The following is a 26267-nucleotide window of genomic DNA, read 5'->3' on the forward strand; positions in this document are numbered from 1 at the left end:
ACGCCAACATGAACATGTTGGCGTATTGAAATACATTTGTTCATTCAAGTCTCCGAGTGCCGCAGTGTTTCTTCATCTTTCTCTCCAATATTGGATCTGAGGGCATCGGAACCAAGTGTCATTATACTTGGGAGTGCCGGTCTTATGGTATTGGATTGATATATATAACAGGATTTTAATACCTACCGGTAAATCCTTTTCTCCTAGACCGTAGAGGATGCTGGGGTCCACTTCAGTACCATGGGGTATAGACGGTTCCGCAGGAGCCATGGGCACTTTAAGACTTTTCCAGAGTGTGAACTGGCTCCTCCCTCTATGCCCCTCCTCCAAAACCCAGTATAGAAACTGTGCCCAGGGAGACGGACATTTCGAGAAAAGGATTTACTTTTAAGTTAATGGTGAGATTCATACCAGCTCACACTTCAACCATGCCGCATAACATGGCATTCAACATAACACATGCCAACAGGCATGAACTATTGCAGCAACGTGCTGAAAACAAATTTAACACAACACCTGTGTAAAACGATAACAAAATAACTATTGCAGGTAAAGTACGCACTGGGTTGGGTGACCAGCATCCTCTACGGACTAGGAGAAAAGGTTTTACCGGTAGGTATTAAAATCCTGTTTTCTCAAACATCCTAGAGGATGCTGGGGTCCACTTCAGTACCATGGGGTTATACCAAAGCTCCAGTACGGGCGGGAGAGTGCGGATGACCCTGCAGCACCGATTGACCAAACTTTAGGTCCTAAGCGGCCAAGGTGTCAAACTTGTAAAATTTAGCAAACGTGTTTGTCCCTGACCAAGTAGCTGCTCGGCAAAGTTGTAATGCCGAGACCCCCCCGGGCAGCCGCCCAGGAGGAGCCCACCTTTCTCGTAGAATAGGCATTCACCAAATTCGGTACCAGCAATCCTGCCGTGGAATGAGCGCGCTGAATCTTACCTCTGATCCAGCGCGCAATAGTCTGCTTAAAAGCAGAACACTCAATCTTGTTGGGAGCATACAGGACAAACAGAGCCTCTGTTTTCCGTATCCGAGCTGTCTTGCGTCATAAAATCTCAAAGCTCTGACCACATCCAGAGATTTCGAACCAGCGAAGGTGTCAGTAGCCACTGGCACCACAATAGGTTGGTTGACATGGAAAGAAGAAACCACCTTTGGAAGAAACTGCTGACGAGTTCTTAGTTCAGCCCTATCTTCATGAAATATCAAGTAAGGGCTCTGACACCCTCCTTGCAGATGCCAAGGCCAACAGCATGACCACTTTCCAAGTGAGAAACTTTAACTCTACCTCCTGGAGAGGTTTAAACCAATCTGATTGAAGGAACTGCAACACCACGTCAAGATCCCACGGTGCCGTAGGAGGCACAAATGGAGGTTGGATGTGCAGAACCCCTTTCACGAAAGTCTGAACTTCTGGAAGGGAGGCCAATTGTTTCTGAAAGAAAACGGACAAGGCCGAAAACTGGCCCTTGATTGAACCCAATCTTAAGCCAGCATCCACACCTGCCTGAAGAAAATGGAGAAGACGTCCTAACTGAAACTCTTCCGTTGGAGCCTTCTTGGTTTCACACCAAGAAACATATTTTCTCCAAATACGGTGGTAATGTCTAGACGTTACTCCTTTCCTGGCCTGAATAAGAGTGGGGATGACTTCTTTGGGAATACCCTTTCGGGCTAGGATCCGGCGCTCAACAGCCATGCCGTCAAACTTACCCGCGGTAAGTCTTGATACACGCACGGCCCCTGCTGCAGCAGGTCCTCGCGAAGAGGAAGAGGCAGAGGATCTTCTATGAGCAACTCCTGAAGATCTGGATACCAAGCCCTCCTTGGCCAGTCTGGGACAATGAGGATCGCTCGAACCCCCGTTCTTATTATGAGTTTGAGAACCTTTGGTATCAGAGGAAGTGGAGGGAAGACATATACCGACCGCAATACCCACTGGGTCACTAGTGCATGCACTGCTATTGCTTGAGGGTCTCTCGACCTGGAACAATATCTCTGAAGCTTCTTGTTGAGACGAGATACCATCATGTCTACTTGAGGAACTCCCCAAAGACCTGTCACCTCTGCGAAGACTGCTTGGTGGAGGCCCCATTCTCCTGGATGGAGATTGTGTCTGCTGAGGAAGTCTGCTTCCCAGTTGTCCACTCCCAGAATGAAAATTTCCGACAGAGCTCTTGCATGTCTTTCTGCCCAGAGGAGGATCTTTGACACCTCTGCTTTTCGTTCCGCCCTGACGGTTTATGTACGCGACTGCTGTTACACTGTCCGACTGGATCCGTACGGGTTGATCTTGAAGAAGATGCACCGCTTGTAGAAGGCCGTTGTAAATGGCTCTCAACTCCAGAACGTTTATGTGAAGACAAGTTTCTTGACTTGACCATCTTCCTTGGAAGCTTCTCCCCTGTGTAACCGCTCCCCAGCCTCGGAGACTCGCATCCGTGGTTACTAGGACCCGGTCCTGAATCCCGAACCTGCGACCCTCTAGGAGGTGAGAACTGTGTAGCCACCACAGGAGCGAAATTCTGGCTTTGGATGACCGGATTATCTTCTGATGCATGTGTAAATGGGATCCGGACCACTTGTCCAATAGGTCCCACTGGAATACTCTGGCATGGAATCGGCCAAACTGTATGGCCTCGTAGGCCGCTACCAGCTTCCCCAACAACCGAATGCATTGATGAATCGACACTCTTGTTGGTTTCAGAATTTGTCTGACCTTTCTCTGGATTTCCAGAGCCTTTTCTACTGGAAGAAATACCCTCTGTACTTGTTGAAGTACTGTCAGGGAGAGTGCAATGTTCTGCACCAACCTTTCCCTGGACCTCGCTTTTATCAGGAGATCATCCAGGTAAGGAATTATATTGACTCCTTGCTGTCGAAGGAGGACCATCATCTCCGCCATCACCTTGGTGAACACCCTCGGTGCCGTGGAGAGTCCGAACGGCAACGTCTGAAATTGGTCATGACAATCCTGCACTGCAAATCTCAGATAAGCTTGATGTGGAGGATAGATAGGGGGACATGTAAGTAGGCATCCTTTATCTCTACTGACACCATGAAGTCCCCATCCTCCAGACTGGAAATGACTGCCCTCAGAGATTCCATCTTGAACTTGAACCTTTGCAGTTAGAGATTCAGTGTTTTCAGATTTAGAATCGGTCTGACCGAGCCGTCCGGCTTCGGAACTACGAAAAGGCTTGAATAAAACCCTTCTCCTTGTTGTGACAAGGGAACCAGGACAATCACTTGATCCTGACACAATTTTTGTATTGCTGCTGATACCACTTCCCTGTCTGGGATAGAAACTGGTAAGGACGATTTGCAAAATCGGCATGGGGGAATGTCTTGAAACTCCAGCTTGTACCCGTGGGACACAATTTGTAAGACCCACGGATCCAGACCAGATTGAACCCAAATCTGACTGAAGAGCTTCAGACGTGCCCCCACCTGTGTGGACTCCCGGCGTCATGCTGAAGATTTGGCAGAAGCAGAGGTTGATTTCTGCTCCTGTGATCCTGTAGACGCTGTGGACTTTTTACACTTTCCCCTTCCTTTACCTGCAAAGAAAGGGGAACCTTTGTCCTTTTTGTACTTATTGGGCCGAAAGGACTGCATCTGAGAGTGATGTGTCTTTTTTGCCGGTGCAGGAGCATTAGGCAAAAATGTCCATTTACCTGCGGTAGTCGCAGAAACTAAGGCATCCAGCCCATCTCCAAACTAGGTCTCTCCTTTATACGGGAGAGCCTACATATTCCTTTTGGAATCTGCGTCAGCATTCCATTGGCGAATCCACAATGCCCTACGTGCTGAGATCGCCATGGTAGCGGCTCTTGATCACAAGAGACCAATATCTTTCATGGCTTCAAGCATGTACGCAGCAAGTTTTCTGACCACTTTTCAATAGCACTACTCACCCACGCACAGGCAATGGTAGGCCTGAGTAGTGTCCCATTGGACACATAGATAGATTTCAATGTAGTCTCCAACTTGCGGTCTGCCGGCTCCTTTAGTGAAGCCGTCCCAGGCGCAGGGAGAATCACCTTTTTTGTTAACCGTGACAGGGCACTGTCTAGAATGGAGGGTGACTCCCACCTTTTCCTGTCCTCTGCAGGGAAAGGGTAAGCCGCCTGAATTCGTTTTGGAATCTGAAATTTCTTTTCAGGGTTAGTCCAGACTCCCAAAAAAGAAACTGTTCAGCTCATGAGATGGAGGGAAAGTTACATTAATTTTATAAAAGTAAGCCTTTTCCTGTGGTACAGGAGGGGCCTCCGTAACTTCTAACACCTCCTTTATAGCAACAATCATGTACTGAATGTTTTTCGCTAACTTTGGATCTATTCCCCTGGAATCACTAGTGTCGACACAGGAGTCAGAGTCCGTGTCGGTATCAGTTTGTACTACTTGTGCAAATTACCTTTTCTGTGAACCAGAGGGTTCCCCTGTGGATGAATAAGCAGCACTATTAAAAAATCACGTCATCCACGGATTTTCTCCAGTTTTCTGCATGAGACTCAGACTTATCCAATCTCTTACTGATATGATTCACACTATCACGTAATTCTTTCACCCATTCAGGCTCGTGGTGCGACGGCAGCGCCACCACTTTACAAATCTGTGTCCCTAACATGGCTCCCTCAGGGGAAGAGCTCCCTGCCTCAGACATGTCACACACGTGCACAATCACACCACAGACACTCCGGGGTTTATTGGGGACAGACCCACAGTAAAATCTGTCAGAGGGACACAGGAAGGAATTGCCAGTCCACAACTCAGCACCAAAAGAAAAAATCTCTGTGTCGCGCACTTTGTGCACAGAGACTTTCAAGCGCTTATATATTGTCAATAATAGGTTTGAGTACCTCAATATTACACTTTCCCCCCCTTTTTGCACCCTGATACTTGAAGTGGAGAGGAGGATCAGTGTTTCTTCCCCTGCTGTCTGCTGGGAGAAAATGGCGCTGAGCAGTGTGCAGGCTGCCTGAGGAAGAAGCCCCGCCCCCTGCAATGGCGCATTTTACCTCAGCTATTGTAATAGATATTTATGCTGGCGGGGGTGTAGGACTGTGCCACAACATCATATGCTACCTTTTGCCAGTGATAGTAGGTTTCATGCTGACCAAAGCGTGTAACCCTTTTTTCATATGTTGCCAGTGTGGGGTACGCAGTGGGCACCGCAAGCCAGGTGACCGCTGCCCCTTCATGCCGCCATTGTCACCTGGGACCGGCTATCCAGGATCCCGGTGTCTGTACTCACCGCTCCGTGTCTGCTTCTGCATCTGTTAGGGGTGGAGGCATGCTGCTGGTGTGGGCTCAAACCCAAGTGGTATGAGATCAGCACATCAGGAGTTCAGTGTCCTGTCAGCTGGGATGACGAACCATTAACTCTTAGGGGGGGGGGGACCGATCCAACTTCCTTAGTCCCACGACGCAGGCAAACTAAAATACATTTCTGAAGAAAACTCTCTGGAGAGCAACAGAATACACCCGGCTCCTTGGGCACATTTTTCTAAACTGAGGGGCTGATTTATTAAGCCTGTTGAAGTGATAAAGTGAAAGGTGATAAAGCAACAGCCAATCACCTCCTGTCATTTTTCAAACCCAGCCTGTAACGTGGAAGTTAGGAGTTGATTGGCTGGTACTTTATCACCTTCCACTTTATCACTTCACCAGGCTTAATAAATCTGCCCCAGAGTCTGTTAGGATGAGGCCAGCACACACTAATGATTTCTTAAAGTGTCAGACTCCATTGGACTCGATCTACAATCATGGTTAACTACGTTTCCAGTATCCACCAGGACGTTAGAGAAATAAAAGTAAAAACTAAAAATTTTTAATTCGACCAAAAAGGTAAGGGATGTAACAGCTTCTAACAGCTAGATAAAAGAGTATTTGTACAATAATAAATATATATTTTGTATAAAGTACACAAGAAAAGGGAGGCATTTGCTGGAAATCTGCTTTCATCATCTACTTTCTCCATTATTCTGGAGGACTGCATTGAGTAGGCAGGACCGGCAGCCCTTTTTGAATAACCATAAGAGCTCCCTTAGCCTTCCCATTGGCAAGCCTCTTCATATGTACTTGTGGCCCAACACATCATGCATTTACGATATCCCCTAAGTAGCTTTAACTGTATGGTCATATACCGAGTACCAAGTTTGTCACAGGGAGGAGGGAGGCGGATAAACTGCTGCTACACAGAGAAGTCACTTATAGGGGTATATGCAATTGCGGTCGAATTCCCGAAAATGTCGAAAAACTGGACATTTTCGCCAAAAAAAAAAAAAAATTCGACAATGCAATTCAGTACTTTTCGTCAAAAAAAAACGGACTTTCCAAATTCGATTTTTTGAAATTCGACATTTGTCAAATTCGACATTTCTGCAATGGTACAAATGCGGCAATTCGACAAAAGAATATTCAATTGAAGATTGTAAATTCGACAACAATGCTTTTAGACCGTAAATTCATCATTTTCAATCCGCCACACTTTGCTGGCGGAATCTAATAAAAAAATTTAAAAACATGTTTTTTTTGTGTGTTTTTTTTATTGGTAATAGCATATCTATTTATATTAGAAGGGATTAGGTACTTGGTTTGTCTATTTTGGAGGCACAAGTATTATTTATATATTTTTAAAAATATTATTATTATTTTTTTTTTTTAATGGAATGGTAAAAATCTGAAAAAAAAAATGCGTGGGGTCCCCCCTCCTAAGCATAACCAGACTCGGGCTCTTCGAGCCGGTCCTGGTTCTAAAAATCCGGCGGGAAAACTGACAGGGGATCCCGCGTATTTTTAAAACCAGCACCGGGCTCCACTAGCTGGACAGATAATGCCACAGCCGGGGGTCACTTTTATACAGCGCCCTGCGGCCGTGGCATTAAATACCCAACTAGTCACCCCTGGCCGGGGTACCCTGGAGGAGTAGGGACCCCTTCAATCAAGGGGTCCCCCCCCAGCCACCCAAGGGTGAAGGGTTGAAGGGATCCCCACTCCTCCAGGTTACCCCGGCCAGGGGTGACTAGTTGGATATTTAATGCCACGGCCGCAGGGCGCTGTATAAAAGTGACCCTCGGCTGTGGCATTATCTGTCCAGCTAGTGGAGCCCGGTGCTGGTACAAAAAATACAGGGGACCCCTACTCTTTTTGACCCCCGTATTTTTTGCACCAGCACCAGGCGCAGAGCCCGGTGCTGGTTTTAAAAATACGGGGGATCCCTTGTCAGTTTTCCCCCCGGAATTTTAGAACCAGGACCGGCTCAAAGAGCCCGAGGCTGGTCATGCTTAGGAGGGGGGACCCCACGCAATTGTTTTTCGTGTTTTTCCCGTTTTTTTTACATTTTTTAAAATCTAATCAAAATCCGTCAAATCGGCCGTTTTTCGACAGCGGGACTGTTGAATCCGTTTTTAATTAAATATGTTGAATTCCGGCAATTGCATATACCCCATAGACTGTTTCCTTTGGAAGCTTTAAGAAAAATAAGAATTTACTCACCGGTAATTCTATTTCTCGTAGTCCGTAGTGGATGCTGGGAACTCCGTAAGGACCATGGGGAATAGCGGGCTCCGAAGGAGGCTGGGCACTCTAGAAAGATTTCAGACTACCTGGTGTGCACTGGCTCCTCCCACTATGACCCTCCTCCAAGCCTCAGTTAGGATACTGTGCCCGGACGAGCGTACACAATAAGGAAGGATTTTGAATCCCGGGTAAGACTCATACCAGCCACACCAATCACACCGTACAACTCGTGATATGAAACCCAGTTAACAGTATGAAACAACTGAGCCTCTCAACAGATGGCTCAACAATAACCCGATTTAGTTAACAATAACTATGTACAAGTATTGCAGATAAACCACACTTGGGATGGGCGCCCAGCATCCACTACGGACTACGAGAAATAGAATTACCGGTGAGTAAATTCTTATTTTCTCTGACGTCCTAGTGGATGCTGGGAACTCCGTAAGGACCATGGGGATTATACCAAAGCTCCCAAACGGGCGGGAGAGTGCGGATGACTCTGCAACACCGAATGAGTGAACTCCAGGTCCTCCTCAGCCAGGGTATCAAATTTATAGAATTTTGCAAACGTGTTTGCCCCTGACCAAGTAGCAGCTCGGCAAAGTTGTAAAGCCGAGACCCCTCGGGCCGCCGCCCAAGATGAGCCCACCTTCCTTGTGGAATGGGCATTGACAGATTTTGGCTGTGGCAGGCCTGCCACAGAATGTGCAAGTTGAATTGTACTACAAATCCAACGAGCAATAGTCTGCTTAGAAGCAGGAGCACCCAGCTTGTTGGGTGCATATAGGATAAACAGCGAGTCAGATTTTCTGACTCCAGCCGTCCTGGAAACATATATTTTCAGGGCCCTGACCACGTCTAACAACTTGGAGTCCTCCAAGTCCCTAGTGGCCGCAGGCACCACAATAGGCTGGTTCAAATGAAACGCTGACACCACCTTAGGGAGAAACTGGGGACGAGTCCTCAATTCTGCCCTATCCATATGGAAAATCAGATAAGGGCTTTTATAAGACAAAGCCGCCAATTCTGATACTCGCCTGGCAGAAGCCAAGGCCAATAACATGACCACCTTCCACGTGAGATATTTCAGATCCACGGTTTTTAGTGGTTCGAACCAATGTGATTTTAAGAAACTCAACACCACGTTGAGATCCCAAGGTGCCACAGGAGGCACATATGGGGGCTGAATATGCAGCACTCCCTTTACAAATGTCTGAACTTCAGGTACTGAAGCTAGTTCTTTCTGAAAGAAAATCGATAGAGCCGAGATCTGTACCTTAATGGAACCCAGTTTTAGGCCCATATTCACTCCTGCTTGCAGGAAATGCAGAAATCGACCTAGTTGAAATTCCTCAGTTGGGGCCTTTTCGGCCTCACACCATGCAACATATTTCCGCCATATGCGGTGATAATGATTTGCTGTAACCTCTTTCCTGGCTTTAATAAGCGTAGGAATGACTTCCTCCGGAATGCCCTTTTCTTTCAGTATCCGGCGTTCAACCGCCATGCCGTCAAACGCAGCCGCGGTAAGTCTTGGAACAGACAGGGCCCCTGCTGGAGCAGGTCTTGTCTTAGCGGCAGAGGCCACGGGTCCTCTGAGATCATCTCTTGACGTTCCGGGTACCATGTTCTTCTTGGCCAATCCGGAACCACGAGAATTGTGCTTACTCCTCGCTTTCTTATTATTCTCAATACCTTTGGTATGAGAGGCAGCGGAGGGAACACATAAACTGACTGGTACACCCACGGTGTCACCAGAGCGTCCACAGCTATCGCTTGAGGGTCTCTTGACCTGGCGCAATACCTCTCTAGTTTTTTGTTTAGGCGGGACGCCATCATGTCCACCTGTGGACGACCCCACTGATGTACAATCATTTGGAAGACTTCTGGATGAAGTCCCCACTCTCCCGGGTGGAGGTCGTGTCTGCTGAGGAAGTCTGCTTCCCAGTTGTCCACTCCCGGAATGAACACTGCTGACAGTGCTAGTACATGATTTTCCGCCCATCGGAGAATTCTTGTGGCTTCTGTCATTGCCATCCTGCTGCTTGTGCCGCCCTGTCGATTCACATGGGCGACTGCCGTGATGTTGTCTGACTGGATCAGCACCGGCTGGTGTAGGAGCAGGGATTTTGCTTGACTTAGGGCATTGTAGATGGCCCTTAGTTCCAGAATATATATGTGAAGGGAAGTCTCCTGACTTGTCCATAGTCCTTGGAAGTTTCTTCCCTTTGTGACTGCCCCCCAGCCTCGCAGGCTGGCATCCGTGGTCACCAGGACCCAGTCCTGAATGCCGAATCTGCGACCCTCCAGAAGATGAGCACTCTGCAGCCACCACAGAAGAGACACCCTGGTTCTTGCAGACAGGGTTATCAAGCGATGCATCTGAAGATGCGATCCGGACCACTTGTCCAACAGGTCCCACTGAAAGATTCTGGCATGGAACCTGCCGAATGGAATTGCTTCGCAAGAAGCTACCATCTTTCCCAAGACCCGCGTGCAGTGATGCACCGATACCTGTTTTGGTTTCAGGAGGTCTCTGACTAGAGAAGACAACTCCCAAGACAACTCCGGGAGAAACACTTTTTTCTGGACTGTGTCCAGAATCATCCCCAGGAACAGTAGACGTGTCGTCGGGACCAGCTGTGACTTTGGGATATTCAGAATCCAGCCGTGCTGGTTCAGCACTTCCTGAGATAGTGCTACTCCCACCAACAACTGTTCTTTGGACCGTGCCTTTATTAGGAGATCGTCCAAGTATGGGATAATTAAAACTCCCTTTCTTCGAAGGAGTATCATCATTTCCGCCATAACCTTGGTAAATACCCTTGGTGCCGTGGAGAGTCCAAACGGCAGCGTCTGGAATTGGTAATGGCAATCCTGTACCACAAATCTGAGGTACTCCTGGTGAGGATGGTAAATGGGGACATGCAGGTAAGCATCCTTGATGTCCAGGGAAACCATGTAATCCCCCTCGTCCAGGCTTGCAATAACCGCCCTGAGCGATTCCATCTTGAACTTGAATTTTTTTATGTACATGTTCAAGGATTTCAAATTTAAAATGGGTCTCACCGAATCGTCCGGCTTCGGTACCACAAATAGTGTGGAATAGTAACCCCGGCCTTGTTGAAGTAGGGGTACCTTGATTATCACCTGCTGGGAATACAGCTTGTGAATTGCCGCTAGCACCGCCTCCCTGTCTGAGGGAGCAATCTGCAAGGCAGATTTTAGGAACCGGTGGGGTGGAGCCGCCTCGAATTCCAGCATGTATCCCTGAGATACTACTTGAAGGATCCAGGGATCCACCTGTGAGCGAGCCCACTGATCGCTGAAATTTCTGAGGCGGGCCCCCACCGTACCTGGCTCCACCTGTGGAGCCCCACCGTCATGCGGCGGACTTGGAAGAGGAAGCGGGGGAGGACTTTTGTTCCTGGGAACCTGCTGTCTGTTGCAGCCTTTTTCCCCTACCTCTGCCTCTAGACAGAAAAGACCCTCCTTTTCCACGCTTGCTTTTCTGGGTCCGAAAGGACTGAACCTGATAAAATGGCGCCTTCTTAGGCTGTGAGGGAACATGGGGTAAAAATGCTGACTTCCCAGACGTTGCTGTGGAAACTAGGTCGGAGAGACCATCCCCAAATAATTCCTCCCCTTTATAAGGCAAAACTTCCATGTGCCTCTTGGAATCTGCATCTCCCATCCACTGACGAGTCCATAAGCATCTCCTAGCAGAGATAGACAATGCACTTACTTTAGATGCCAGCCGGCAAATTTCACTCTGTGCATCTCTCATATATAAGACTGAATCTTTTATATGGTCAATCGTTAGCAGAATAGTGTCTCTGTCTAGTGTGTCAATATTTTCTGACAGTTTTTCTGACCATGCAGCGGCAGCACTGCACATCCAAGCTGACGCAATAGCTGGTCTAAGTATAATGCCTGAGTGTGTGTATACAGACTTCAGGATTGCCTCCTGCTTTCTATCAGCAGGCTCCTTAAGGGCGGCCGTATCCTGAGAGGGTAGTGCCACCTTTTTTGACAAACGTGTGAGCGCTTTATCCACCCTAGGTGGTGTTTCCCAACGTGACCTATCCTCTGGCGGGAAAGGGAACGCCATTAGTACCTTCTTAGGAATTACAAATTTTTTATCAGGGAAAAGCCACGCTTCTTCACACACTTCATTTAGTTCATCTGATGGGGGAAAAACTACGGGTAGTTTTTTCTCCCCAAACATAATACCCTTTTTTGTGGTACCTGGATGTAAATCAGAAATGTTTAACACCTCTTTCATTGCCTCAATCATGCAGTGAATGGCCCTGACAGGCATTAGGTTTGACTCATCGTCGTCGACACTGTTATCAGTATCCGTGTCGACATCCGGGTCTGCAAACTGAGGTAGCGGGCGTTTTAGAGCCCCTGACGACCCCTGAGGCACCTGGACAGGCACGAGCTGAGATCCCGGCTGTCCCACATTTGGCATGTCGTCAAATTTCTTATGTAAAGAATCTATACGTGCACTCATTTCTTTCCATAAGTTCATCCACTCGGGTGTCTGCCCCGCAGGGGGTGACGTCCCTTCAAAATGCATCTGCTCCGCCTCCACCTCATTATCCTCATCAAACATGTCGACACAGCCGTACCGACACACCCCACACACACAGGGAATGCTCAACAGAGGACAGGACCCACAAAAAGCCCTTTGGGGGGACAGAGTGAGAGTATGCCAGCACACACCAGAGCGCTATATATATACAGGGACTAACTGAGTTATGTCCCTAATAGCCGCTTTTCATATAATATATGTATATATACTGCCAAATTTAATGCCCCCCCCTCTCTTTTCCCTCTTACTGTTACTGTATATTGCAGGGAAGAGCCAGGGAGCTTCCTTCCAGCCGAGCTGTGAGGGAAAAATGGCGCCAGTGTGCTGAGGAGATAGGCTCCGCCCCTTTTTCGCGGCCTATTCTCCCGCTTTTTATGGAATTCTGGCAGGGGTATTTACCTCATATATAGCCTCTGGGGCTATATATTGAGGTATTTTAGCCAGCCAAGGTGTTATTATTGCTGCCTCAGGGCGCCCCCCCCCAGCGCCCTGCACCCTCAGTGACCGGAGTGTGAAGTGTGAGAGGAGCAATGGCGCACAGCTGCAGTGCTGTGCGCTACCTTGGTGAAGACAGAGTCTTCATGCCGCCGATTTTCCGGACCATCTTCTTGCTTCTGGCTCTGTAAGGGGGACGGCGGCGCGGCTCCGGGACCGAACACCAAGGACTGGGCCTGCGGTCGATCCCTCTGGAGCTAATGGTGTCCAGTAGCCTAAGAAGCCCAATCCGGCTGCAAGCAGGCGAGTTCGCTTCTTCTCCCCTTAGTCCCTCGCTGCAGTGAGCCTGTTGCCAGCAGGTCTCACTGAAAATAAAAAACCTAAGTCTATTCTTTCTAAGAGCTCAGGAGAGCCCCTAGTGTGCATCCAACCTCGGCCGGGCACGAATTCTAACTGAGGCTTGGAGGAGGGTCATAGTGGGAGGAGCCAGTGCACACCAGGTAGTCTGAAATCTTTCTAGAGTGCCCAGCCTCCTTCGGAGCCCGCTATTCCCCATGGTCCTTACGGAGTTCCCAGCATCCACTAGGACGTCAGAGAAAAGTAAATACACACTTCTTATGATGCTGCTTACAGCCACCCAACCCTGGGCCCTGTGTGTTAGATGCCATGAAGTGGATCTTAAAGGCCCCATACACTACTGCGACATGTCCGACCGTCATGGCGCAGGCGATCTCCCCGGCAGCCTCCCAGGCGGCAGGATCGCCCAAGATACATCGTATGTTGTCCATTTGCATACGATATATCTTGGGCGATCCCAGACATGCCTGCGGGGTCCGACATATCACGAGTGCAGCACGTTCAATCTGGAGGATCCGATGCTCACGGGAACGCGAATCGGATCGGATCCACCTCCAATATGCCCGATTTCACCCAATATATCAGGCCGAATACCCGATATATCCCGAAATCTGCTGAAATCGGGCATTATCGTTCTAGTGTATGGGGCCCTTTAGTCTCACATCATCGCATGCTGTGTATCGTGGCCCTGCATATCCTGCTTTGTGTGATCAACAGACATTTAATTATGGATGCTCTGTGTTTCGGGGCCATTGCCTCATCCCCCAGGCAACTGTGAGAGATGTGATCCAGGGATTCACCTCCCCAACACCCTTCCCTCTCTATCACTGAATATAAAAACAACAAGAGGCGATGGGAGGGGCACAGTAGGAGCAATTAACTGTCTTTCCGCAGACATCTGCTGCACAGGAAAAAGCATACAGAGCACTACTAAACTTACACTGAGCTCTTCCATACATTTTACATTTGGTATTTATTATTCCTAAAACACTAGCTCATCTCTAAGGTTTTCTTCTACATATATATTTTGTTTTTAAAACAAGAGTGATTATTTTCTTCCAGCCTTTCAGAAAGTTTTGTATTATATCTAACATAGGGGTGGGCTGGCCCGTTGCCACTTAGGGGTACAGTTCTAAGGTACCCGAACAAATAAGGGTAACCCGGATGGCTCTAATGATGCAGAAGCAACTTGCTGTTTGGATCATAGGCCCCAGCGGGCCCCCTCGACAGCACTATCGGGAGAAAGTCCGCTCCCACCGTTCCAATAACCTCTACCCATTCCCATCACACTCTTCAGACAAGTGTCTCTTCCAGCACAGGGGAAGGCAGGGAGGATACCATGAAAACGACGACTATTCAGGTAGGTGGTGATGTAGAGTTGTTAGTTCACTTTTAGGAGGTGTTTTTGCTATTTACACGTTGAGAAAAAGGAATCACAGAAAAACCATAGTAGGACAATTGAACGTAATATACAGTATATTTACAGTACAGCGACTGCCACTGACAAAGCACACTGAGCCTGGGAGCAATGTGACATGTTTGGCAGGCATTTACTGCTATCCTGGTGAATCTATAGGCATTGTACTCATGAGATCCAGCTGCTGGGCTACGCTGGCAACAACTGCCCATTTAACAAGTGCAGACTATATTTAAGGCAAAACATAGTTAATTTGTATTATATCTGATGGATTATGTTATAGAACAAAAATCTTGCTAAGTGATCCCCCATCCGAAATAATTGCCCACACATGGCCTAACAGAACCTTAGAATGTTGCATTACTTTATTATTCCAGTAAGAAAGGAACTACAAGTAGATAGAACCCTACATAATCAGAGCAATATAGCCTGAAGCCTTACCAGGAGACCTATTATTTCTGATGCCCACATTGGAAAACATGGCAAATTATGAATGGCAGAGGCTTTGTTTTGTTCTCACCATCATTTTTAGAATGAGACATTTCTCCAGATTGAAGATATTTCTGCATTCTTTTAAAGACTTTCTTGTGAGATTTGCTGGGTTGATAATTCGGGGCAGACAACCTAGGGACAAAAGATCTGCAGTTATCTGTACACTTTACCAAAAACAGTTCTGACATCCTCCTGAACATTAGATAGCTAATCATCAAACTTCACGCTAAAGTTACAGCAGAGGAAACATGCGCTGTTTCCCTCTGGCATGGAGCAACCCACACTGCGTCAGTCAAGGCAAAGCCCGAAACAAATACATGCCTAATGTACATCCAAACCACGAACAAACACCTGATCACTTGTGACATATGGAGGAGCTTGGCAAGAAAGGAAGAAATGACATACCAGCTTACTAGTAACATTATGGATTCCTACATTGAAGAGGAATAGGAGGCAGTTTTTTTTCTTAAATATGTACCTGTACAATACACATTGTGTGTAAGAGGCTAACGCTTTCCGTGGGAGCCTGCACTCATATTAAAAAGAGAGTTACTTCCTCACGTATATCTGTACATAGAACACAGATACACAGGTGAAGCACATGGGTGTGACTGATTAGCTAGTGAGTGCATGGTAACAGGTTTAAGTTATGGCCCTAAGTAAGTATGGGCGCGAGGTGCGCCACACACAGCGCAGGTGCGCTGAGGGTGGAGCCAGATGTCATCTCTATTTACTGACACACGCTCTGATGTTACAAGCGGTGCACCCGGCTTCAGTAAAGTTATTTGCAGCAAGCGTCGGGTGCGCAGGGATAGTGATGTGTGTCTCTGTGTTCCCGGGAAGAGAGATGGTTGTCCATCCATGTGCTGGTATGTAGGATGGTTGTCCTCTCTGATTGGTGGACACGGTAAGGTGATGTTTGTCCCTGTGCTGGGCTCAGTGTCGGGCCGATGTACATGGGGGAGGCAGGGAGAAGAAAGTGGCCATGTGTATAGGCTACCTGCGGCTCTATGGTGCAGGCGACTTTCTATTGTCTATTTATGTATGTACAATATGTGTGTGTACTGTATGTATGTACAGTGTATTTGTATGTATAGTGTACTGTATGCATGTACAGTGTATATATTTGTGCACAGTGTACTGTATATGGAATACATACGTGATCTCGGCTGTCAGTATACCGACAGCGGCATCCTGCCAGTCTGAATCCCTGCAGTGAGAGCAGCGATTCACCTTGCGGGCTCGCTGCGCTTTGGGGCAAACAGGTTATATTCCCACTCGGGTGATGGCATGAAACCACCACCCGAGTAAGAATACTGGGCTGTGGTCGGTATTCCAGCCGCCGGCATTTTACCAGCTGTCGGTATTCCAGCGTCTGTATCCTGAACACCGGGATTCCGACAGCCAGTACATTAACTGCATCCTGTGTATATGTATGTACAGTCAGTGTACTGTATGTATGTACAATGTATGTGTGTGTGTACAGTGTATATGTTGGCTACAAAACAGCAGCTTGGCGGCACAGTGGTTAGCTTTAAAGCCTTACAGCACTAGTCTCATGGGCTTCATTCCAATCAGGGCCCTATTTGTTTGGAGTTTGTATGTTCTGCTTGTGTTTGCATGGGTTTACCCCCAGCATTCCAAGTTGTGTTTTGTTACTACAAACTAAGCCATCAGTTATAGCATTAGTAAAGAATATAGTTTCCAGCTTTTATTAACATTTTTCCCTATTTGGGAAATGAGGAGAAGCTTTACTATGGCATAATGTTTACACGGGTCTCTACTGTTGCACAATGGGGGTCAGTCCGATTTGATCGCTCGCTAGCTAGTTTTAGCAGCCGTGCAAACGCTATGCCGCCGCCCACTGGGAGTGTATTTTAGCTTAGCAGAAGTGCGAACGATGGTATCGCAGAGCGCCTGCAAAAAAATTGTGTAGTTTCAGAGTAGCTCAAAACCTACTCAGCACTAGCGATCACTTCAGACTATTCAGTTCCGGATTTGATGTCACAAACCCGCCCATCGTTCGCCCAGCCACGCCTGCGTTTTTCCTGGCACGCCTGCGTTTTTCCGAACACTTCCTGAAAACGGTCAGTTGCCACCCAGAAACGCCCACTTTACGTCAATCACTCCGCGGCAAGCAGTGCGACTGAAATGCATCGCTAGACTCCGTGCAAAACTGCATCATTCGTTGTGCCCGTACGTCGCGCATGCGCAGAACTGCAGTTTTTTAGCCTGATCGCTGCGCTGCAAACAAATTCAGCTAGCGATCAACTCGGAATGACCCCCAATGTGTATAAAGGGCTCTGCTATCTGCCGTAACATGCACAAGGGACTGCTGTGTGGTGTAATGTGAATAACGGACACAAATGTGTTCAGGTGTAATGTGTATAAGGAGGGGTACTGCAGTGTGGTGTAATGTGATTTGGTACTATTCTGTAGCCACGCCCCTTACTTGCACGCTATCCCTATTATGAATATGGGGGGGGGGGGACCAATTCTCTTTCTGGCACAGGGCACCAAAATGTCTACTTACACTGCTGGTATATGTTGTGATCTTGTGTTGTGGGTGGGGTGGCAGACACCGAACTAGTTGGCCAGTCACTAGCTAGGTGACCAATGTAAAGCTAGAAGTAGGGTCATGGGACACTATGAATACATTATGGCTGTGATTGCTGGAACCACACTTTCACAGTCTGTGCCATCTTGACATTTTTATGAATGAAATACAGCCCAGTGATTAAGCAAAACCTGTGTGAGCAGTCATCTATCACTGGGTTTGCCACAACTTAGACAAATGGAAAAAAACAGAGGTCCTCTGAAGTAAAAAGATCATCACTAGCGAGTCACCAAGGGTACCGTTAATTGATTATCAAACCAGTAAACTACATATTGTTATCTTTTATTTATATGGCGCCACAAGAGGTCCGTATAACCATACAAAGCATAAAACTGACAAAAGGATAAACAAGTACAGACTAATACTAATACACATTCACATAACCAGTGAGCTGAGCAGTTAAAATAAGTATGTAAAGAAGATAAAGGGATTAGGGCCCTGCTCATATTTATTTATTTATGAGCTTAAAATCTAGAGTGGATACTGGTGTACCCAACGGGAGAAGAGGGCAAAGAGTTATGAGTAGGGTTGGTAAGATAGTATGGAAAAACAATCGTTTTACGGGCATGATTGAAGGCTAGAAGGTTGGCTGAAACTCTAATGGAGTAAGGGAGGGAGTTCCAGATGTTAGATGCAGCCCCTGAGAACTGTTGAATGTGAGAGCGGAAAGTGGTGATCAGGGGGAAGGTAAGCGGCAGTCTTTAGCAGGGTGAAGAGTGAGGGAGAGAGGGTGTGAGGAAATGAGACTAAGATGTAGGGAGGTTGAGAGCATTGTGGAGGAGAGAGACGTTTGAATTTAATTTTCAGTGGTATAGGCAGCCAATAGAGTAACTGCAGAGAGAGGCAGCTGAGACAGAGAGATGAGAGAGGAAAATGAGGTGGGCAGCAGAATTTGGGATGGAATGGAGAGGAACAAAAGGGCAGTTAGGAAGGCCAGTGAGGAGCAAATTACAGTAATCAGTGAAGTGATAAGAAGTCACAGTGGATAGACTCTATAGGGGGGTACACACGGAGCGATAATCTAAGCAATCTGACTAGATTGCTTAGATTTTCAGCAAGATCGCTCCGTGTGTAGCCCTAACAGCGATAGCGATGCGCAGCCCCGCGCATCGCTATCGCTGCTGCTAGATTGGCCTGCATGCAGGCCAATCTAGCGGGTCGCTCACTTCACCCGCTGGGTGAAGTGAGCGGCCCCCCCGTCTCCGCCCGCACGCTCAGCACAGATCGCGCTGTGCTGAGCGCCGGGAGAGATGTGTGCTGAGCGGTTCGCTCAGCACACATCTCTCCAGCATCGGGCCGTGAGTACTGGCCTTATCTTGGAAGTAAAGTAGGTGGCAAAATCAAGCGCATGGAGGCAGGGGTATGCGGACTATAGATCTACACTAAACAGGTATATGGTCAATAGTTCTACCACTAATGGTAGACATGCATTAGATCGACAGGGTCAAAAGGTCGACATGATAATGGTCGACACATATGGTAGACAACTTTTTTTTTCCCAAGCTTTTTCATACTTTACCAGCCACGTGGACTATGATTGGAAATAGTAACCTGAAGCGTGGAGAGCGATGCAAGCCATGTGAGGGGACGCAGTAATGGGGCTTGTTTGTGGCAGAAAAGTGACAACACCCACAAAATGTAAAAAAATAAATTGTGTCTACTTTTTGTGTAAACCTTTTCCATGTCGACCCTGTTAAACTAATGCATGTCTACCGTTAGTGGTAGATCTATTGACTGTAGACCATTTTAGTGTAGAGCTAATAATCCACACCCGAGGCAGGATGGAGCTGATAGTAGCGAAGGCTGGAGGCTTGAGAGGAGATTATTTTGAGGTAGGATTGTTTAGAGACAGAGACTGGAGCTATAGGATGAGGGAATGAGCTTGAAGTAGAGGAAGTCAGCAGAATGAACAGATGAGGCAGCAGAGTCAAGGGCAGTAGTGAAGGAACGTTCATAGGAACAAGCTTGGCAAGGGCAGTCAAGGGTAGTAATGGGAGTGAAAAAGATGTCTAGAGAGGAGGAGAGACTGGTGGGGTCAAGGCCAACAACCTGATGCAAAGTGGGGGGGATACTGTGTCCATGTATAACTCTGTAGAAGCATTCTATGTGAAGGAGTTGTTACTATCTTATGGCCTCCTCCCCAATTCCCCACTGGTACTGACTACTGGTGGGGAAATGCAAATATATAGATCACAAGTGAGAGCCATCTGCACTCATGGGATTAGACCACCCAAAAAAATAAATCTTACCTGATAGTATACTGGGGACAGCATGTCTCGCTCATCAGAGGCTTGTATACATACTTCCCACTCCTAAAACACAAATAAAGTTACACAAAGCAGAATACTAGCAAAAACATTTCCACTATTTGTATACTTCATAAACAGCAATTGCAAACAAAAACGTAAATGCAAATACAGGCTCCATATACATGTAGCACGTAAGCACCACAATAATTATACTTAACCACCACTTTAAAGAAATAAAAATGCCATGAAAAGGTTATGTACCACTGCAAGGAAGGGGCAGTGTATAGCCCTGTCCTAAACAGAAGATTATGTAGTATGCTCAGACAGGAAGTGGGACGGGTGGGGAGCCCAGACTAACTGAGACAAAGAGATACCTACATGAAAGCAAGAGGGGAACTGCAAGATGTAATTATGCTGGAAGAATATTGAATACATACATCAACATTAAAGGAGCATGAACACTGATGGATTCAACAGTTGCACCCACTCATCTTACCGTCTCCATCCTCTGTCTATCAGATCCTGGTAATCATCCACAGTGAGGGAGTGTGCCCACATGCCTGGAAGTCAGAGCAGGAGAAACAAATGATTGAAGACCAAATGCAAGATATTTATTATTGTGTTGGGAATGTGCTGTATTACAGTCATAAATCTGTTAGAGGAATACTTATACTGACAAACTAATATTTCCCATAGCTGCTGTACAACAGGAAGTGCAGACAGAAGATACTATAAGTGTACAATAAACTCAGATGTCAAATATTTAAAAAAAATAAAAAACTGTTATGCAGTTACAGTGTTGTGTCCAAAGCTTTGCATTTATTCAGCAAAAATTTTTGTTTTTACCAGTTATAGGGAAACTGTACACCAGGGCTGGCCAAACCAGTCCTCGAGATCTACCAACAGTTCACATTTTCCAGGCCACCTAGCTGGTGCACAGGTGTAGTCATTACTAATTAAGATTTGCTGCATTCATTCCTAACTGACAGTTCTAGAGATCTCCAGGAGGCCTGGAAAACATGAACTGTTGGTAGATCTCGAGGACCGGTTTGGCCAGCTCTGCTGTACACAGTGGGTATACAGGATCCAGTCTTTAGGTCGACACTCATTAGATCAACCACTATTGGTCGACATGAGTTTCTTTTTTTTTTTAAATCATTTTTTGCACTTTCATACTTTATGATCCATGTGGACTATGATTGGGAACAGTAACCTGTGGCTAACGCAGCGGTAGCTGAGCGAGGCGCCATGCGAGGGGATACAGTGCACTAATTAGGGTTTCCGGTCACTTTACAAAGAAAACGACGCCCAAAAAAATGTAAAAAAACTCATGTCGACCTTGTTCATGTCAACCTAATGACCATGTCGACCTATTTCAGGCGTCGACCAATAGTGGTCGACCTAGTTACTGTCGCCCCTATGATCCACACCCAGGCATACTGTGCCCTCTGACACTACATACCTTTGGAAGGGTGAGAATGATGTTTCCAGTGTCTCAAGCCAGTCAGATATGTTGCTCTTGAGAGCAACATTTTAAATAACTTTTCTGCTGTATAAGAAACCCTATAGCTTTAGGTAACAGCATGAACTATGGGGTTTCATAGCTTTAGGAAACCCCATAGTTCATGCAACTGTGCATAAATGGGGACAGTTTAGAAGTGGACAACCTCTTTTTTTTTTTTTTTTAAGAAAATTTACAAGAGCCAGTAACGGTTTTGTAACACCAAGAAAAAAGCACCCGTGATGTGGGCGAGCGGTCGCACAGTTCACTAGTGCGAAATTTAAGTACACAACAATTTCATTGAGCCATAATACATGGAAGACACCCCCAGATGTGCCAATCAGTCTCCCAAGACTCAGAGATAACACCAATGCAGTATCTGAGGTGTTCCAGGTGGAAACAGACACAAATACTCTTTCAAATATGAGACACAGGAATATGCCGGGAATAGCAGCAAGGTAAATTCCCAGGTCTCATCCCGACCCTAGTTAAAACCAGGGGCGGGAATCCGTTTGCTTTCACACAAAGCAAAATTCCTGGATTTTGCTGCAAATGTGAAAGGGGTGTGACTAGTATATACTAGTAGTTTCCGCATGACTTCAGTTCCACTAAATTTAAAGCGTCACTTTGTGTACTGTATTCATTTACAAAGACTTCATACTGCAAAGTCATTTGCATTGTGATAATACAGTTATAACCATTAATAATCCACTCTACAGCCTTTAGTATACATACTTGCACATAGCAGACCAAGAGTGTATAAATAAATATATATAACTACTAGCTGATGTGCCCGGTTTCACCCGGGCAAAGGTTTGCTGGGTGGAACATTTTATTCCTTCCCCCCACCCCACCCCCCCAAAGGAGTCAAATTTTAAAAAATAACTGCTTAGTGGGTGGCTGCAAATAACTGTCACAGTTTCCAGGCAACCCAGCAGGTCATATATTCCAGGTCACCCAGCAGGGGCACAGGGAAAACAGCATCGGGAGTGTAACTATACATCTCTGCGACCCCGAATACTATGGATTTTTACATGTCACCCCCTTCCCACCACCCCCTCTAGGGGTGCTATGGGTGTCTTACTCCTCTCAGTATTTTTTGCAAGATTGTAAGTCATAAGTGTACCAAGTTTGGTGTAAATTGCTCCAGGCATTCCAGAGTTATGCCCGAAAACTATGGATTTTTACATGTCAACCCCTTCCCACACTCACCCCTAGGGGTGCTAGGGGTGTCTTACCCCCACAGTAATTGTTTCCAGATTGTAAGTGATGTGTGTACCAAGTTTGGTGTAAATTGCTCCAGGCATTCCAGAGTTATGCTGGAACATGCATACACACACACACACATTTTTATATATATACAGATTTTTGGCCATCACAGCAGACACAGGACTTTACCATACCAAGGGTCCTGCAACAACAGATTGAGTGCACCTGACCCATACCAGGAAACGTCTTACATTCACAGAACACACACCTGCTGTAACCGCTGGGACCTCCGAGATTAAGTGGGAAAATGGTGTATCTGCACAAGAGACGGAGCTGCCGACTCAAGGATCTACATTGAAACACCTGTCATCCTAAAGACAAAGAGTACAGCAGTACAACCTGGCCACGGGACTCCCGAGACATGGGACTAGGGCAGTGGGTCTCAAACTGGGTGCCTCAGGACACTTGCAGGGGTGCCTTGGACTGGTGGTTCAGGACCAATTCAAATTATTTAGCGTCTATGTAATAACCAAAACCAGTGCTGGTGGATGCCAGTCATAAAATATGTGGAGAAACAGAGGCGAATCCTGTCCCTCACCACATAACTGAGCCGAAGGATGATTTATAAACAATATAATTAATGTTTTATTTTATTCTAAATGTATCAATAAGAAACTTTTGGCCTACGGGTACCGTGACAAAAATTCTGATACTCTAGGACGCCGTGATTCAAAAAAGTTTGAGAACCATTGGACTAGGGTGAGACTTCTAACAGGAGATGCAGGATGCCACATGCATGTAGAACAATGGTTTTAAAACTCTGTCCTCGGGACCTCAAAAGGTTCATGTGCCCAGGTCACCCAGCAAATGTCATTAGCCCATTTTAACAAATCCACCAGTGGAGGTTATTAATTCACTTGTGATTCTGAGGAGGCCTGGAAAACTTCAACTGTTTGGGGACCCGAGGATAAAGTGCGAGAAACTAAGCTGTAGGATAATAAGATTTTACTTACCGATAAATCTATTTCTCGGAGTCCGTAGTGGATGCTGGGGTTCCTGAAAGGACCATGGGGAATAGCGGCTCCGCAGGAGACAGGGCACAAAAAGTAAAGCTTTTCCAGATCAGGTGGTGTGCACTGGCTCCTCCCCCTATGACCCTCCTCCAGACTCCAGTTAGGTACTGTGCCCGGACGAGCGTACACAATAAGGGAGGATATTGAATCCCGGGTAAGACTCATACCAGCCACACCAATCACACCGTACAACTTGTGATCTAAACCCAGTTAACAGTATGATAACAGCGGAGCCTCTGAAAGATGGCTTCCTTCAACAATAACCCGAATTAGTTAACAATAACTATGTACAATTATTGCAGATAATCCGCACTTGGGATGGGCGCCCAGCATCCACTACGGACTCCGAGAAATAGATTTATCGGTAAGTAAAATCTTATTTTCTCTATCGTCCTAGTGGATGCTGGGGTTCCTGAAAGGACCATGGGGATAATACCAAAGCTCCCAAACGGGCGGGAGAGTGCGGATGACTCTGCAGCACCGAATGAGAGAACTCCAGGTCCTCCTTAGCCAGAGTATCAAATTTGTAAAATTTTACAAACGTGTTCTCCCCTGACCACGTAGCTGCTCGGCAAAGTTGTAATGCCGAGACCCCTCGGGCAGCCGCCCAAGATGAGCCCACCTTCCTTGTGGAGTGGGCCTTTACAGATTTAGGCTGTGGCAGGCCTGCCACAGAATGTGCAAGTTGGATTGTGCTACAGATCCAACGAGCAATCGTCTGCTTAGACGCAGGAGCACCCATCTTGTTGGGTGCATACAATATAAACAACGAGTCAGATTTTCTGACTCCAGCTGTCCTTGCAATATATATTTTTAATGCTCTGACAACGTCCAGTAACTTGGAGTCCTCCAAGTCACTTGTAGCCGCAGGCACTACAATAGGCTGGTTCAGATGAAATGCTGACACCACCTTAGGGAGAAAATGCGGACGAGTCCGCAGTTCTGCCCTGTCCGAATGGAAAATCAGATATGGGCTTTTGTAAGATAAAGCTGCCAGTTCTGACACTCTCCTGGCCGAAGCCAGGGCTAGAAGCATGGTCACTTTCCATGTGAGATATTTCAAATCCACCTTCTTTAGTGGTTCAAACCAATGAGATTTTAGAAAGTCCAAAACCACATTGAGATCCCACGGTGCCACTGGAGGCACCACAGGAGGCTGTATATGTAGCACTCCCTTAACAAAGGTCTGGACTTCAGGGACTGAAGCCAATTCTTTTTGAAAGAAAATCGACAGGGCCGAAATTTGAACCTTAATAGATCCCAATTTGAGACCCATAGACAATCCTGATTGCAGGAAATGTAGGAATCGACCCAGTTGAAATTCCTCCGTCGGAGCACTCCGATCTTCGCACCACGCAACATATTTTCGCCAAATTCGGTGATAATGTTGCACGGTTACTTCCTTCCTTGCTTTAATCAAAGTAGGAATGACTTCTTCCGGCATGCCTTTTTCCTTTAGGATCCGGCGTTCAACCGCCATGCCGTCAAACGCAGCCGCGGTAAGTCTTGAAACAGACAGGGACCCTGCTGAAGCAAGTCCCTCCTTAGAGGTAGAGGCCACGGATCTTCCGTGATCATCTCTTGAAGTTCCGGGTACCAAGTCCTTCTTGGCCAATCCGGAACCACTAGTATCGTCCTTACGCCTCTTTGCCGTATAATTCTCAATACTTTTGGTATGAGAGGCAGAGGAGGAAACACATACACCGACTGGTACACCCAAGGCGTTACCAGCGCGTCCACAGCTATTGCCTGCGGATCTCTTGACCTGGCGCACTACCTGTCCAGTTTTTTGTTGAGGCGAGACGCCATCATGTCCACCATTGGTCTTTCCCAACGGGTTACCAGCAAGTGGAAGACTTCTGGATGAAGTCCCCACTCTCCCGGGTGAAGATCGTGTCTGCTGAGGAAGTCTGCTTCCCAGTTGTCCACTCCCGGGATGAACACTGCTGACAGTGCTATCACATGATTCTCTGCCCAGCGAAGAATCCTTGCAGCTTCTGCCATTGCACTCCTGCTTCCTGTGCCGCCCTGTCTGTTCACATGGGCGACTGCCGTGATGTTGTCCGACTGGATCAACACCGGTTTTCCCTGAAGCAGAGGTTCTGCCTGGCTTAGAGCATTGTATATTGCTCTTAGTTCCAGAATGTTTATGTGAAGAGACGTTTCCAGGCTCGTCCATACTCCCTGGAAGTTTCTTCCTTGTGTGACTGCTCCCCAGCCTCTCAGGCTGGCGTCCGTGGTCACCAGGATCCAATCCTGTATGCCGAATCTGCGGCCCTCCAATAGATGAGCACTCTGCAACCACCACAGAAGAGACACCCTTGTCCTTGGAGACAGGGTTATCCGCAGGTGCATCTGAAGATGCGACCCTGACCATTTGTCCAACAGATCCCTTTGGAAAATTCTTGCGTGGAATCTGCCGAATGGAATTGCTTCGTAAGAAGCCACCATTTTTCCCAGGACTCTTGTGCATTGATGTACAGACACCTTTCCTGGTTTTAGGAGGTTCCTGACAAGCTCGGATAACTCCTTGGCTTTTTCCTCCGGGAGAAAAACCTTTTTCTGAACCGTGTCCAGAATCATCCCTAGGAACAGCAGACGAGTTGTCGGCATTAACTGGGATTTTGGAATATTCAGAATCCACCCGTGCTGTTGTAGCACTTCTTGCGACAGTGCTAATCCCATCTCTAGCTGTTCTCTGGACCTTGCCCTTATTAGGAGATCGTCCAAGTATGGGATAATTAATATGCCTTTTCTTCGAAGAAGAATCATCATCTCGGCCATT

The 26267-nt window shown here is 47.0% G+C and overlaps 1 protein-coding gene across 4 annotated transcripts in view; it reads right to left on the reverse strand.

Moving 5' to 3' along the window:
• Positions 1-26267, reverse strand: part of ATE1 (arginyltransferase 1) — a 198063-nt gene that overhangs the window by 159957 nt on the left and 11839 nt on the right. For all 4 annotated transcript variants that reach the window (XM_063961848.1, XM_063961847.1, XM_063961849.1 and 1 more), the window contains exons 2-4: positions 20196-20259; positions 19700-19762; positions 14862-14965 (exon numbers count right to left, since the gene is read on the reverse strand). In XM_063961848.1, the coding sequence (XP_063817918.1) occupies positions 14862-14965; positions 19700-19762; positions 20196-20259 (231 nt within the window). The remainder of the gene's footprint in view (positions 1-14861; positions 14966-19699; positions 19763-20195; positions 20260-26267) is intronic.

This window comes from Pseudophryne corroboree, chromosome 3, assembly GCF_028390025.1.
Source record: "Pseudophryne corroboree isolate aPseCor3 chromosome 3, aPseCor3.hap2, whole genome shotgun sequence".
In the NCBI taxonomy this organism is placed as follows: Eukaryota; Metazoa; Chordata; class Amphibia; order Anura; family Myobatrachidae; genus Pseudophryne; species Pseudophryne corroboree.